The 15,878-nt window shown below is 42.1% G+C and overlaps 1 protein-coding gene across 13 annotated transcripts in view; it reads right to left on the bottom strand.

Annotated features, from left to right (window-relative positions):
- BRIP1 (BRCA1 interacting DNA helicase 1) overlaps positions 1-15,878 on the bottom strand; it is a 231,802-nt gene that overhangs the window by 95,601 nt on the left and 120,323 nt on the right. For 2 of the 13 annotated variants that reach the window (XM_080982776.1, XM_080982764.1), the window contains exon 23: positions 15,093-15,289. The exons of 8 other annotated variants lie outside the window; for them this stretch is intronic. In XM_080982776.1, coding sequence (XP_080838902.1) covers position 15,289 — 1 coding nt within the window. In that variant the 3' untranslated portion in view covers positions 15,093-15,288. 3 more of the 13 variants (XM_080982773.1, XM_080982775.1, XM_080982771.1) reach the window with 3 other exon arrangements.

The following is a 15,878-nucleotide window of genomic DNA, read 5'->3' as shown; positions in this document are numbered from 1 at the left end:
ATAGGAAAAAAAGCCCTACACTGAGTCAGTTCATTGGTCTATCTGTGTTAGTGTGGACACGGCCTGGCAATTGCTCTCCAGGAGTTCAGGTAAGAGTCTCTCCCACTCCTACCTGGAGATGCAGGGGATTAAATCAGTGGCCTTCTGCTTGCAAAGCAGGTGCCCTGCTATGGTTTCCATACCCTGCTCTGGGTTTCCTGGAGGTTGCCCGGGGTGCTCCTGTCCAACAGCCTCAGGTGCAATGGTCTCCTTATGTTCATCCAAAAAAATAATTAAAAAAATCCTTCCAGTAGCACTTTAGAGACCAACTAAGTTTGTTATTGGTATGAGCTTTCGTGTGCATGCACACTTCTTCAGATACCAATATTTTCGTGCATGCACACGAAAGCTCATACCAGTAACAAGCTTAATTGGTCTCTAAGGTGCTACTGGAAGGATTTTTTTTATTTTGTTTTCACTACGGAAGACCAACACCAACCTACCTATATCTAGAATTATGTTCATCAGGGCACTTTGATTTTCTCTGCAGTAGCCAGAGTCCACAATACATCGTTTAAATGCACAAACCTGACCTGGCCTGTTTCCAAACAAAGAGAAGCACATGTTGTCACAAATCCTTATATACTGTTGAGAGAGACATACTTTTTTTTTTTTTAAGTGGGAACAGTTAACTAGTTGGGATTTACTGATGGTAATAAATACAATGGTACCTCAGGTTACATACGCTTCAGGTTACAGACTCCGTTAACCCAGAAATATTACCTCAGGTTAAGAACTTTGCTTCAGGATGAGAACAGAAACTGTGCTCTGGCGGCGCAGCGGCAGCAGGAGGCCCCATTAGCTAAAGTGGTGCTTCAGGTTAAGAACAGTTTCAGGTTAAGAAGAGACCTCCAGAACGAATTAAGTTCTTAACCCGAGGTACCACTGTACATTGTGTATCTGGGGATTCGTGACTTTAATGCTTAACTCTGGGTGCTAAAAGAAAAGAAATGAAACATTTAAAACTGCTTATATATTTAAATTTACAGGTTTGTGCATTTAAATGATGTATCACGGACTCTGGCTACTGCAGAGAAAAGCATTCACAAATTACATATTTCTAAAGGAAAGGAAGACCCTAAACAATTCTACGCCATTTGGTGGGATTTCATTTCTTATCCATCCAGTTCAGATATACAAAACTCTCTTCCTCCACCAAAATGCAAAAATCAGCTTTTAAGAAGTGTTTTGCTGTTTTTATTTTTCTACATTATCTGCTCTCTAGTCATTAGGAAAATACAACCTCTACTTGCTGCTATGTTTAGTAATTTCAATCAGGTTCCCCCCCGTTTGTTTGTACTTTTGATTTTACAGTAATAAAAAAAAGTCATGGAAATAAATGAATACATAAATTTGGTGGTCTGGTGGTCCCATATGGTAAGGTTTTGTTTCAACTTGGGAGGGAATCAGACAAAGAGGGTTGGGGAAGGCAGATGGTGGCAGGAGGAGATGATGAGGTTAGCAAATACAATCAGCAACCAGACATTAGTGGTTTTGACAAGTGCCATTAAAGACAGCCAAAATAAAGCTGTCGCCTAAATGCTCCATGTAGGGGAATTCAGAGGGAACCTGGAGCCCATCAGTGCTAAATCTTTTAACCTCCACAAGAGAAGAGGAACAGTCTCCAGCCATCTACAGAATAGTAGGAAAGGGGATGTCTAGCAACTATTGGTGGCGCTCCAAAGGTAGATTCACATTTTAAAAAAAAAACTGAAACAAAACCAAGCAATCCCAACAGTCCCCAGGTATCTGTGAGGGAAAATGGGTTGTCTGACCCACGATTCCTGTATAAAAGGAATTGGCTATAAAAGGAGCAGAAATGGCTTCTTCCTGTGCCTCTAAGAAATTAGTTTGCATTTCTCTCCCTCTTCTCTCTCTTTGAGGAGGAAAACAAATATACTTTTAGGAATATTAAGTTATGCTCCAGAAGGGAAAGAATATATCTCCAGCAAATAAATTTCACAGTCAGACTCCAGCATGAAATCATCGCCTCGAGATGATGGTTCATTCTGTTTGAGCATAAATAGAGTCAATGGTTTTGCATTTCCCTTCAGGTATCTGTTAACGTAGCATGCTGGGGGGGGCGGGGGAGTGTTGCATTATTGCCAATTAGTTATTGCTCAACTTCTTTTGCATACATTTAGGCTTCCGCTGAATTGCCACAGAATGTACTTTCATTGCCACCAGCCACCTTGCTGGTGCTAAGCATCTGCTAAGGATTTAGATGGGAGAAACCTTGGGACCACAGGGCTCGAAGAGGGTACAGCCCCCCAACCCAATACGTCAGGGGCCGAGAGTCTCGCTTGCGTCAAACAGCAGGTAGTTAGCAATGCGATTGGCAGGTGACCACAATGAGCCTTTGACAGTGGGGCAGTGTCCCCCCACCCTCTGCTTCCTCACCTGGGTCTTGCTCTTCCCCATCCTAGTGACTTCTGCCCCCCAGCACACCCTTTTTAGCATGACAACCCCCCCCCCCGCAGTCATTTGACCAACACTGCAGTGGAAATCGCAAATCGGACAAAACAGGATGATTGCTCTGGAGAAAGACTAGAGAGTGATTGGCGATGGCCGGGTTTGGCTCCCTGGCCGCTGGTTGCCGACCCCTTACAGAGCTCAGCCTCCACCTCTTAAAACTACACAGAAAGAGGGAAAACAGTGCCTTGTCTCCACACGTACGCCAGCAGCTGGCAGAAGGACAATTGGGACCTACTGGTAGCTTTCCAGGTGATTTGCAGTAAATAAGCAATGATACAGAATCCCAACCATTTAGCAATGCCAACAACAAAAGGCCTCTCCTTTGCTTAAATGAGGCTGCTGAAATCAATAAAGCTTTGGGTAAAAAAGGAAATGTGTGTGGGTTCCAGTTCTGGGTTGAACATGTGCTCGGGGGCACCATATTCTGTTCCAATGCTAGATCCCACAGAGAAAGCAACAAGGCCGGAGGGGCAAAGCTAGGTTGAAGGTTGCTGGAGCACAGACGGGACTGACAAAAGTTGGGAGCAGGCTGAGGCCTTGTGAACATCTGTCTCCAGACTACCTCCTCCAGGCTCCACTCCCTTGTGGAGAACATCAGAGGCTCCTAGGGCCAGCTCTCTGGCCTGAAGATGGACACTGCTCCTACATTCCATAGCTTTCATCTTGGTTTGCTCCTTGCACTGCATGACTGGTGATGTATGTAGGGAGATATCTCGTTCTTCAAAGAAAGGTGCTTGTGAAGATCTGGGCTCTGGCCCTATAGGTTCTGGGGGACTGTGAGGTTCTTCTGGGAGGCTCCTGTCCAACAGCCTCAGGCACAATGGTCTCCTTATGTTCATCAGTACACTTTGAGCCTGGAACCTGACTCAACTCTCCATCTGGTGCCCCTGCAGCCTCTGACTCAGTGTCCAGGTCACTGGGGTCAGGATAGTGCCCACTTCGCTGTTTCTCTATTTTGCATTTGACTCTGGTTGGTGCATCTCAGAGTTATAGTGAAAAACAAAGTAGATCCAGTAAGCCTGGAGTCTGCCCACTCCTACTGTACACCATATTAGTTCCAGATGGTGGAGAAAGGAAAGAGAGACACATGCTAAATAAATTTGACCCCAATTCTTTGCATTTTTAAAAATACGTCCATGTGTACACATACCTGACAACTGAGAATAATACTTCATGTATCTGATGACATGGACATCTGATGGTGTCATAAAAGTCAATGCCATAACAAATCCCACTAGTCCATAGGTGGTGCTGAACCTCAACCCCCCATCAGCTGCAGCCAGCACAGCCACAAAGTGCCCTGCCATCTGAGATATGGAGGGTGGTCACAGGAGATGGGGCTTTCTCAGTAGTGGCCCCTTGTTTATGGAAGTCCCGAAGAGGTTTGCCTGGTGTTCTGACGCAGTGTAATCATATGGGGGGGGGGGGACCCTGTGCGGATGACCATGATAGCTACAGTTGCGAGCCTCCTGCACTCATGAAGGTTTCATGCGCATTTTAGGGGTGGAGCTAACACATTCATCCCTCTGACCCCCATTTGCACAATTACTGTGCATGGTGTCAAGAGAACTTGAAAAAGTCTTTTGTGAATGTCTTTCAGGTGCCAGGCAAAACCTTTTCTTTTATTCTCCCAGGCTTTAAAAATCTGATACTTTCCATCCCATTTTGCTGAGTTTTGACACGCCTGTTACACTCCCATTTTTTTTTTAAGGTTATAGCTTTTCTGCCTCGTGTGGATTTTAGCTCCTTTTAATTGTTTCAATGCTGCTAATCAAACTGCATCTTAGTCATTGTGTTTTTAATTTGATTTGACACTTCTTGTCCATTGCTCAGAGAAGGCAAGTTACTGGGTGACTGTTAAGTGCAGTAAGTAAAACAAACTCGCTCCACTGAAGTAAGTGGAATTTCAAATTTATTGGCTTGCATGTTTCCTCTGATAGAGGAAGACTCCTTCCATTTTGTTAGGAAAGAAAATCCTAACAGGTGTATGTGAAAGGTTATTTGAAGTTATTATAAATATCTCAAGTATCTCACTAATACTGATACCAGTGTAATATTATATTATATTATATTATATTATATTATATTATATTATATTATATTATATTATATTATATTATATTATACACCGTGATCAACTCCCGTCCGGGAACCAATGTCCCCACTGTGGAAGGACATATGGATCCAGAATTGGCCCCCCCAGTCACTTAACGATTCATTGTTAAAATTGTGTTTATGGAAGACAATCTTACTTGGCTACGAGTGATCGCAAAAGAAAGAAAGAAAGAAAGAAAGAAAGAAAGAAAGAAAGAAAGAAAGAAAGAAAGAAAGAAAGAAAGAAAGATTATACACAAAGTAAACTTCAATAACTGAACTCATCAGAATAGGCATGTGAAAAAAGCAAATTAGGCTAAAGCAGTAAAAACATTTCAAAATGCTTGAACAAACTAATCTATGTTTTAACTAGGTGCCAGAATAACAGCAATATTGGAGCCTGGCAAGCTGGCAAGGGGAGGGTATTCCAAAAGCAGACAGCCACCATAGAAAATGCTCTATCCTGCATCATCACACAGTTGTCCCATTTTCACACTCTCAGCAACCTTACAAGAGAGGAAGACTAGCTTAATGAACTTCACAGCTGGGTGAGGGGTCTGAACTCAGAGCTCTCTGGTACAACTCCAACACTTCACCCACCAAAGCCCATTGACTAGAAAAGTTATTAACTTTGGCTGGATCATACCGCAAGTTCAAATTTATTTTATTTTTTTAGAGAAGGAATCTCCATCCTCTCAACTCATACTGATAAAAGAGGCCTGGGACTAGAATCGTTTATTACAGTTTGCCTGATGACTTCCAAATGTTCTTGTATCGACCGCTCGAAGATAGAATTTCTGTTGCAGAAATTACATCCGACTGACAAAGAAATTCAATATCAGCAGAGTTTGGCAATGTTTCCCTCTCTGAAGCACAAGATGGTGTTTTGGAAACTACAACAGAAACATACCGCCCCGGTCTACTGTGCATATTGGACAGTTTGTCCAAAAATAAAGCAATGAAGTAACGCTTGAGGGAATACTTTTCAACAGTCAGTGAGGCCTGGTGGGTTTACCTGGCAGCAGCGGCAGACAACCAAACAATGTTCTGATGAGTGCCAGGAGACTAGATCTTGAAGTCGCTACTTAAATTACCCACAGTGACTTGGATGCGTTGCCACTTTGGGGCATTGTGGGAAATTTAGATGGTGCTTCCAGACCAGGTGCCGATTAGAGTGCTGTTTGTCCAGTCAAAATCTATGCCACAAGAGTATTCAGTCCTTGAGTCCAGCTCTTCAGGGTCTCAGGCAAAAAAAGGTCATTTCCCCATCACCTGCTTTCTGATCCTTGTTTAACTGAAGTGCCAGTCATCCTAACACTGGGAACCTCTGCATGCAAAGCAAGTGCTTGATCACTGGGTGACAGTTCCTTTTTTAAAAAAAATAATTTTTATTAACCGACCAATCAAATCAAATCACATCACATAAATTCCAAATTACAAAGCCGAATTTTTAAATTTTGTTGAGGGGACCCATATTTCAAGATCCGAAGGGGGATTCTGATCATCTTCTTGCTACTGCGTTAATGTCCAAATCAGTCCAAACAAAGTTCATAATTCTATCCAGTCTTATCTTGCTGTTTCCACATCTCATCTTGTTCGTATATTTTCTCCTTAAGACGATAAACACCAATAATAATCCTGTGTGAATTTTTCCGTTCGTCCAATCCTCAAATCGAGATGGTTTCCATATATCATCACATTCATAGATAACATCGCTCTTTCCATCATTAATCACAGAACTGTCGTTCTTAAGTCCCTCTGAGGAGTTTCACCCACAATATAAAAACAGCTCTATTTCTCTATTTCTCCTCCCAGACTTAAGTCCTCCGACAGAACTTCCCAATATGGCGACGGTATTTTTAACTGCGTCATTCCAAAGCCCTTATACATTCCATGCTCTTCTTAAAGCATGCTTTGGTTAGAAAGTTTATCTCCGCACAGACATAAATCCACAGCTTAAGTCCTTCAAACGACATTTCTGACTTGGGGGGGGGGGGGATTCTTGTTTAATCACATAGAGGAAAGAAAGGGAAGTTTTTCCCCCGCTCCCCCATCCAGTCCTTTTGCCATACCGAGTCTTGGTGTATCTTCATCTGGTTAATTCTTGTTCTTCCGACTCGTCTTGTTTATCAGAGATCTCTTCTGTTAGCAGTCTTTACTCCCCCTCCTTCCTTGAAATATGTGTATTCGCTTCCTCCTAATTGTTTCTTTTGAAGTTCTTGCAGCTAGTGGCGCGGATCAGAGACAGCATCCAGGAGCGCCGAGATCCCACAGGGGGGCATTCTGCCTAGTGCCCCCATCCCCACAAATTCAGGGGTGGTATAGGGCACAGCAGGCAAGGGCAGCCCCCCCCCCACAATCCTGGGGGGGGTAGGGAGGCTATTTACTCCCATCACAGCCTCCAAATTACCTTGTGTGGGTCAGAGAGATGTTATTGTCAGCCATCTTCTGATGCGCCCCTAGTGGCCCCTCCCGGGTGACAGTTCCTCCCGGGGATTGCTCTTGCTTATAGAGAAGCTTTGCAGCTACAAGTGCACTACAATTCAGGTTTTTAAAAGGGCATCTCTTCCCATTCCCCCCTATATCGGTTCCACACAGCACCGTTTTCATTCCGCTGCAGTTTGGATTCCACAAAAACAATGTTATTCGGATCACTGTTCACCATGGCCAAATTTAATAATGTGTTATTGTTAGAAGAATCCACGTCATTCATTTCATTAGGGCCTGGGGGTGCTCTCAGGAAGGTACTGGGGGGGAAATGATGGCAAGCAAATTGAGGACCGGGGGCAGGGGAATGTTGACAATGAATACCAATCACATTCGCCTGCCTCATTATCATTCCTGTTTGCAGATGGGCATGCAAACTGACATAATTTCCAATACCATTTTCCATTTTAATTGAATTCTCCAAAATCCCTAAATACTAGTGACAGCTTCCATTCTCTAAACAAATAAAACAAGGCTGGCTCTATTCATCTTCCCTTCTACTCATTTTTAAAACTGAAGGTGCTTGGAACTGAACCTGAGAATCAGAGAAAGGAGAGCTGTCTGGCATCTATTTTAGTATGATTTAAGCACCAGGCAAATATATTTTTTAAAATTTTCTCAAGACTTTTAATCTGCTTTAGTTTATGCCGCCCTGAGAACCCCTGTGATGGGGTGCCCTAAAAACACTGTAAATAAAGCAAAGTAAAATAATGTGAAAGTTCCCCACACTCCACTCCAAACATGAATGCCATTCTGTGTTGAAATCACACCCTCAGCAGCTAGGAGATTTCCCATAGTGATAACAAAGAGGGGTTTGTTAATGCTGCAATTGAGGGGTCAGCGGCAGCTGCGTCCAGGACTGCATCATAACAGTTCTAAAATACTGGCTGGCGACAATAGCTCTCATTAGAATACAGAACAATTAGAATGTTGCATTTGTAATCTCAGCATCTGCTACTGAACTCTTTTTAAGCAGATCTTAATAATACAGAATCTACTAGAAGCTGCGTCTAATTCAACCACCTCAAAATTGCACCAAAAGATTGCTTTAATTGGAAGCGCGGGGGGACACCCAATTCATTTTCTTCAGGCAAAAATAACCATACAATGCGTTAAAGTAACAAAAAACCAAACCAAACCCCAAAACAAGCTTATTCGCTCCCCCATCTCAGCACGCTTCATAAGTCTTACTGTAAATCAAAAGGCTTAATTAGAAATGAGGAACTGGAATGTCAGAAGCCCGGCCAGCTGCTACTGGAGAGTTCAGTATTAAAACATTTTTAATAAAGACGTACAGTAGCACTGAACATTTCCTTTTGTTTGTTGCGTTGGGTTCTGCTTAAAAATGCAGTTTATGGCTAAACAAAATCAGATCTCAGGGTCTCTAGAGAATAGAGGCATGTTTGCTTACTTTAATGTTTATAGTGTGTCTCCTAGAGATAATTCTATTTAGAAAATGTTCAGAAAAGGTGAAAGACATTCAAAAATTGGACGGGTTCAATAGAAGTCCTGACAATCTTATTCGGCTTAGCTTTTTGTATACATCTATGTACTTGTAAGAGAGATTTCTAATTTAAAAATCAAATGAATGTGGAATGCAGTATTTTGGCTGTAAAACACAAAATTCAATATGGCAATATGGTAAAGTTAAGCAGACACTGTGAATCTCTCTCTCTGGGCTATATCACATGAACGAAGAAATCTTTGCTGATTAATTATATTAGTCAGTTAATTGATCAATCAATCAATTAAATCTTCATAGAAATATAATAGCTTTAAGGAAAAAACACATTTACTTTTAGAGGATACACACACACATCACATGTCTTAGAAGAGGTATTCCCCAGTGTCTATCAGATAAGGAAGAATGCTTCTTCTAAAGTGGTACTTGCTATCATGGTTTGGTGCTGCAAATAACAAAACATTAAAAGCCTACTGCTCTCTTAGTCAATGTTACCATTCTCAGTTGAGCCAATTAAAAAATTGAGCCAATTAATCAAACAAAAAGCTGTAGTTATGTGTGTATACAACAAACTGTTTCTATGTGGCTTCCTCCTGGCTGAGGGTTCTAGGCAGCCACCTGAGCCTTTTTTCAGGATACTCCATTCCCTCCCCCCATTTCCACCTGGTTTCCCTTTTCTCAACAGAGAGTTGATGATCTGTAGCCACTGAGTAGGCTTTAAACTATGTTGGGCTGTTGTAATGTTTTTGAAATTCTGCAAAACATTATTCCCTGAAGTCTGCTAGGAGATGTGTGTGAATGACATTGTTTTAGCTACATGAGAATTGGCACTCAGAGAATGAGTTTGCTATTAGAATATAGGACATGTAAGTAAAAAAGAAAAAAGAAAAAGGTAAAGGATCCCTAGACGGTTATGTCCAGTCAAAGGCGACTATGGGGTTGCGGCACTCATCTTGCTTTCAGGCTGAGGGAGCCGGCATTTGTCCGTAGAGAGATTTCCGGGTCATGTGGCCAGCATGACTAAACCGCTTCTGGAGCAATGGAACACCGTGATGGAAGCCACAGCGCACGGAAACACCGTTTACCTTCCTGCCGCAGCGGTACCTACTTATCTACTTGCACTGGCGTGCTTTTGAACTGCTAGGTTGGCAGGACCTAGGACAGAGCAACGGGAGCTCACCACGTCACGGGTACTCAAAACGCCAACCTTCTGATCGGCAAGTTCAAAAGGCTCAGTGGTTTAGACCACAGCGCCATCCGCATCCCTTTGACATGGAAGTAAAGGTGATTAGAAGCACAATGCCATCAAAATTTGGCACTTTTCAGACCTCTCAATTTTCATGGGCTGAGTATTTAACTGTGCCCTAGACCTTTTCATTTTCTTAAACTGTAATTACTCATCCTGGAACTGTAGGAGGGACAGGGATACAACCTGATCTAGCAGGAACATCTCATATGTAGGTCCTATTGAAATGAATGGGAAATATGAGAAAGCCAATTTTGCTTCCCATTGAGAGTCCCATGGACTGCAAGAAGATTAAACCTCTCCATTCTTAAGGAAATCAGCCCTGAGTGCTCACTGGAAGGACAGATCCTGAAGCTGAGGCTCCAATACTTTGGCCACCTCATGAGAAGAGAAGACGCCCTGGAAAAGACTCTGATGTTGGGAAAGATGGAGGGCACAAGGAGAAGGGGACGACAGAGGACTAGATGGTTGGACAGTGTTCTCGAAGCTACCAGCATGAGTTTGACCAAACTGCGGGAGGCAGTGGAAGACAGAAGTGCCTGGCGTGCTCTGGTCCATGGGGTCACGAAGAGTCGGACACGACTAAACAACAACAATTTTGCTTCCAATGGGGCTACTGCATAGCGTCCTATTGAGTTGCATCATAGGAATGTAATGACTGTCACAGAGTTATAGAATCATAAGGGTTGGAGGGGACCTGAAGGGTCATTTTGTCCAACCCCTTGCAATGCAGAAATCTCAACGAAAGCATCCATGACCCATGGCCATCCAACTTCTGCTTAAAAACCTGTAAGGATAGAGAGTCCACCACCTCCCGAGAGTCCGTCCCATTGCTGAACGGCTCTTACTGTCAGAAAGTGATTTCTGATGTTTAGTCGGAATCTTCGTTCTTGTAACTTGATGCCATTGTTTCGCGTCCTAACAAACAATAAGAGCCGTACTGGATCAGACCAAAGGCCCATCTAATCCAGCATCCTCCTCTCACTGGAAAGTAGCCAACTAGACCAATGTAAGACTTCCTCTGGGTGTTCTGCCCACTTTTGTCCTGGCGCCACCCTTCCCCCCCTTCACCCACCAGTGTATGTGGCCCTTGGAAGGCAGTCCTTGAGAGAATGCAGCCCTTGGGCTGAAAAGGGTTTCCCACTACTGTCTTAGGAAAATGGACAATCCCTTCCAGTTATAACCCTATAGGCAGCTCCAGACATTCTAAAAAAGGACACCAGTTGACTGTTCCTGCGTTTCTAATGTCTATGTCAATTTTTTGGGGGGTTCTGCATTCATCAGCTGCTACCATGGTCAACCATGAATAGCTGATGAAGGCAGAAGATGAAATGTTTGCCACATAAATAAAACAAACAAACCCTGTTTTGTTAATCACAGTAACGTATGTATTATTTAAGTGATTAACCAAATCCTAAGAGGGATTCAAGAGAAGCTTGCATTAGTGCTGCTTGGTGCTTTTATAACTATCTATGGGATATACACACATGTACATACACACACACACACACACACACACACACACACACCTTACAGATGAAAAATAATTTCAAGCTGGAAACTGGCCTAATGGGCACATCTCAAAGATGAAAGACTGTAAGGGAAGAGATGGAAATATAGGTTACGCTGTCAACAAGAGTTTAGTTAGAAAACCTAAGCCAATCCGATGATTTTCATCACATCTTTTCAGAAAGGTTTGTCTCCTCCTAGATTTGTCTACTCACACAATTCTCTAAACCAGATTATAAAGCTAAATCCAACCAAAAAAACCCTTAACGGATCAGGATTTCATTTCTGGCGCTGCAAAAACTTCAGTTGTGGCCAAGTCTTATCAGCTATAGTGGCAGACAGATTACAGAAGATGCGGTTCAGGATAAGTATGAAGCACTACCCGGCTTAAACCAATTACGCACTTAGGAGCAAAGTTGTCAAACCGCAGATGATTGCCAAATCCGCACATTTAATTTTCTCGGCACTTACATATTTCATGGGGAATTATACTGCCAGTGCCGGCTTTGGGAGGGACAAAGACAGCTGGTTAAAATAATAACAAAAACTTTTATTTAAAACCATTACGGGAATAAGTGGGATATAAAACAATGAAGCCGGGTTTAGCCTGAAGAATGCCACAAACAGAGGGTGAATAAAAGGCCAAATCCAGCCGGCTATGAGATTTGATTTCTCCCTCCAAGGCAACATTTTACCCACTGCATGTGTTTGCTTGTTGATGGATATTTCCATTAATTATCTTGACAACTGATTCTCATCTCCTTTAAAAGGAGAAGCTGTGTTGTGAGCCCATCCATTATAAAAATAATAATAATAATCCTGATCTGCCCTAATTATGCTTTGTGGAACTGGAGGCTCGAAAAATGGAAGCCATGCAACCGTAATTCAGCTTCTAGGGCATGCTACTGCCTTACCACAACTCTGTGGCTCCTGAAGTGCATTCTGCTACATTCTCAAAAACATATGACCAAGAGAAGAGAAGAGAAGAGAAGAGAAGAGAAGAGAAGAGAAGAGAAGAGAAGAGAAAGGGGGTGGGGGTAAAAAGGCAGGCACTGTACAATTTAACTCACATAATTAGCAATTATTGCCTGCACACTCCCCAATAGAAAATCTGTTGCAAATCAAGGGAAAGAAACGTTAATGAGCTACTTCTGGGCTCCTTGCTCTGGGTAATGTGTTTGCATAATAATGAGGTGCAATCTGCTGAAAAACACATAAAGGACAAATTAATAAGGTTGTCATTTTTTTGCCCGATGATGCTTAATACAGTTTTCATAATCTGCTCAAGACAAAGGTCAGTCACTCAGACACAGCCGATTATGCATTCGCGTGGCAGATGAAATCTTTATTAAACAGAATGATGAATCTGATTAACATGCGCTAACAAATATACAGTCTGCAGGGGGAAAAATGAGCGCCGCCACCTCCTGCAAGCCTCCCTCACGTCAACTATTAAGGCTTTACTCAGATTGAGGTCAGACTGGTATTCCCAAAAGGCGCATTAAGCTAAAAGTTTGCCAAATGTGGCAACATGATGAACAAAACAATATCGTGTTATATAAAGAGTGGCTGCCTCGACAGCTGACCATCTAATCAGCAATGGTAACAAGCCCTTAAATAAATTTAGAAAGAAAAATAATAATAATCTTTCTTACAAAAATAAATGCGGCTAGCGAAACACAGGGGAAGTGTTATTGGATAATCAGCAGCAGATCTCAAGAAATGAGAACACAGATGGCGCCAGGTTCTTGGACTACATCTTATGTTTTCATGACTTTTTCGACATGGTTAGTTGATATTTTACTGGGAAGCATAGCATTCCCCCCCAAATTCTGTTAGCTGAGGTACACTTCTTTGCTGAAGTAAAGTTGAATGCACAATTCATTCATAAACCTCAAAAGGTTTACCTTTTAAAGTGTGAAAGAGTAAGAACAACCCACTCCCAAAAGAACAGAGGAATGTAAGCCACTGGTCAGACTGTTTTGCCCATCTAGCTCAATAGTATTTTCTACTCCGACTGGCAGAGGATCTCTGAGATCAAAAGAATATCTTTTCTGCACTTGGTACCTGATCCGTTTTAAAGCGAAGATACCAGGGATTTAACTTGGGATGTTACCCGGCAATGTTACCCCAACTTCCAGCAGAAGCTATTTGAAAGAAAGGCAAACACAAAAACATGCAGAGATGCAATGGGAAACCTCCTACTGTACTTGTATGGGAGATCTGGGCCCAGTGGAACCTTTAATAATTGAACTAATCTATAGTAGCAAACTAACAGCTCTTGCGCAAGAATACAATTTAGAAATTAATGTATACATACATACTTTCCTGCCCCAAAGTTTAAACAAAACCATCTAAGTCTCAACTCCATGGTTGTTTTAAGCCTTTCTACTGATGACTGCAGCAAGACTTTTTAAAGCAGGGGTGGAATACATGTGGCTATCCAGATGTTGTCAAGACCATTGACCAGGCTTGTTTGGGCTGAAGAGCCTTGAAGTCCAAAAGCATCTGAAGGGCCAAAGATTCCTCACCCCCGCTGAATCTTCTCCCATATTCTCCAGCATCCAGTTTGCAACCAGATGCCCATTGTGGGAAGCTCACAAGCAAACTCGACACCTTGCCTTTTCATTTCTCATTAGACTAAAAACCAAATCACTAGGAGCATTAATGAATTGATATCTTTTAACCCCTCAAGCTCTCCTTTTAAAAGAAAAAGAAAAAGGTTGAAGTCGATTTAGTATGTCAACAATATCTAACATTCTTTACTATAGCTTTCAGTGTATCTTTTCCCCTCATAAACACACAGTACCAGAGAATTAAAGGTATCCTTCATGCCAAGTTAGCTGGTTTTATTATATGCTATTGCAGACGTCTGTCTAAATGTAGTTTTTACAGCAGCAGGTCAAATTTCACCTACGAAGCCTAAGAAAACCTTGAGGACACACATTTTTTGCTATTATATTTTGTTCCACAATCACTCAATCTCCCAATGTGGGAGATATGGTTATATACATTGTCCCTTTCCTGTTCCTCTTTAAAGGATCTAAACAAAATTAAATTTATTTTCAGGAAAGGCTGAATTCCATGAATATTCTTTATTAAAAAGTATTGTGTTCATGGGGTTATGAGAACTACTATATAATGTACATTTGGAGCCAACAGTGGTATTGGACACTGAACTGAAATAATAAAATTGAAATAATAAACAAACAAATATTGGATTACCAACTCTCATTACCCCTGATCATGGGATGTGATAGCTGGGGTTGAAGAGAGCTTGTAGTGCAGTAATATTTGGAGGGGTGGGCAGGCTGGTACAGGAAATTGACCTTCTGGTATACTTTGAAGTACTGTTTGTGGCGTTTCCGTGCGCTGCTCTGGTTCGCCAGAAGCGGCTTAGTCATGCTCGCCACATGACCCAGAAGCTGTACTCTGGCTCCCTCGGCCAATAAAACGAGATGAGCACCGCAACCCCAGAGTCGGTCACGACTGGACCTAATGGTCAGGGGTCCCTTTACCTTTACCTAAGGGGCAACTCAAAGAGCCTCATAATTAATCCTAGGCACTTTTTAGATTTGACAACCTTCACTAAGCCATGAAGCACACCCCTTTCAAAAATTAGTTTGTGTGTGTATGTGCTTTTTAAAAACATGCTTGTGACAGAGGATCTGCTGCTCAAAGAAAAGTCAAAACTCCCTCTGGATACATATGTACAGTAGCTTTTTGGACAGCAGCCAAGGGATATAATAGTTGGGGAAATATCTGCAGGAGCTCTTTTACCTTATGATTTCACCGCTGCTTGATAAACTGTCAGTGTTTCCTATAGATGTGCAAGTCACGCCTTATCTGTGATGATCACCTTCTATTAATGTACCCAATTCATAAGCACAACCCTTAAAAGATTCCACAGCCTTCTGGCGTAGTTTCCAAATTATTTTCTTTTCTACATCAGTAGAGGATTCATTTTCCTACTACTTCTGGAATTACAAAATCAGAATGTCTGCAATCTGGAAACACTTCCCAGGCATTGCATTTCTCAAACAACAGCCCTCCATAGGTATGCAACAAGTCAATTTTGAAATGGGAAAGGGGAGATTCTAAAAAATAGTTTATGAGAACAGCACATAGGTTGCCCGCCGGGCATGCCCAAGCTTTTAGGTACAATCACAAATATCTGAAAGGCCACCTTCTTCCCTACAGATGCTCTTGGGTATTAAGATCAACAGAGGCCCTCTTGTAGTTCCCTATCTCGGATGTTTGGGAGGAGGGTGGTACAAGAGAGTGCCTTATCTGTGGCAGCCCCTAAGATGTGGAGTTCTCTCCCCAGGGAGGTGTGCCTGGTACCTTCACTACATAGCTTTCGTCATATGCAGAAAATGCATCTCTTTACCCTAGTCTTGACACCTGATATATCTGGACTCACCCTATTCTTTTGATTGTAAATTGTTTTAACTGATTTTAACCGTGTGTTTTTATACTGTTGTAATTGGGAAATCTGTGGTTAAGGATGAGTAGCACTAGTAGTAGTAATAATAAAAAATAACATAAAGGAGTATAAAGGAGATT

Source organism: Podarcis pityusensis (genome assembly GCF_964106645.2).
Source record: "Podarcis pityusensis genome assembly, chromosome: 15".
NCBI classification, from domain to species: domain Eukaryota; kingdom Metazoa; phylum Chordata; class Lepidosauria; order Squamata; family Lacertidae; genus Podarcis; species Podarcis pityusensis.
This window is presented reverse-complemented; position numbering and strand designations above follow the sequence as displayed.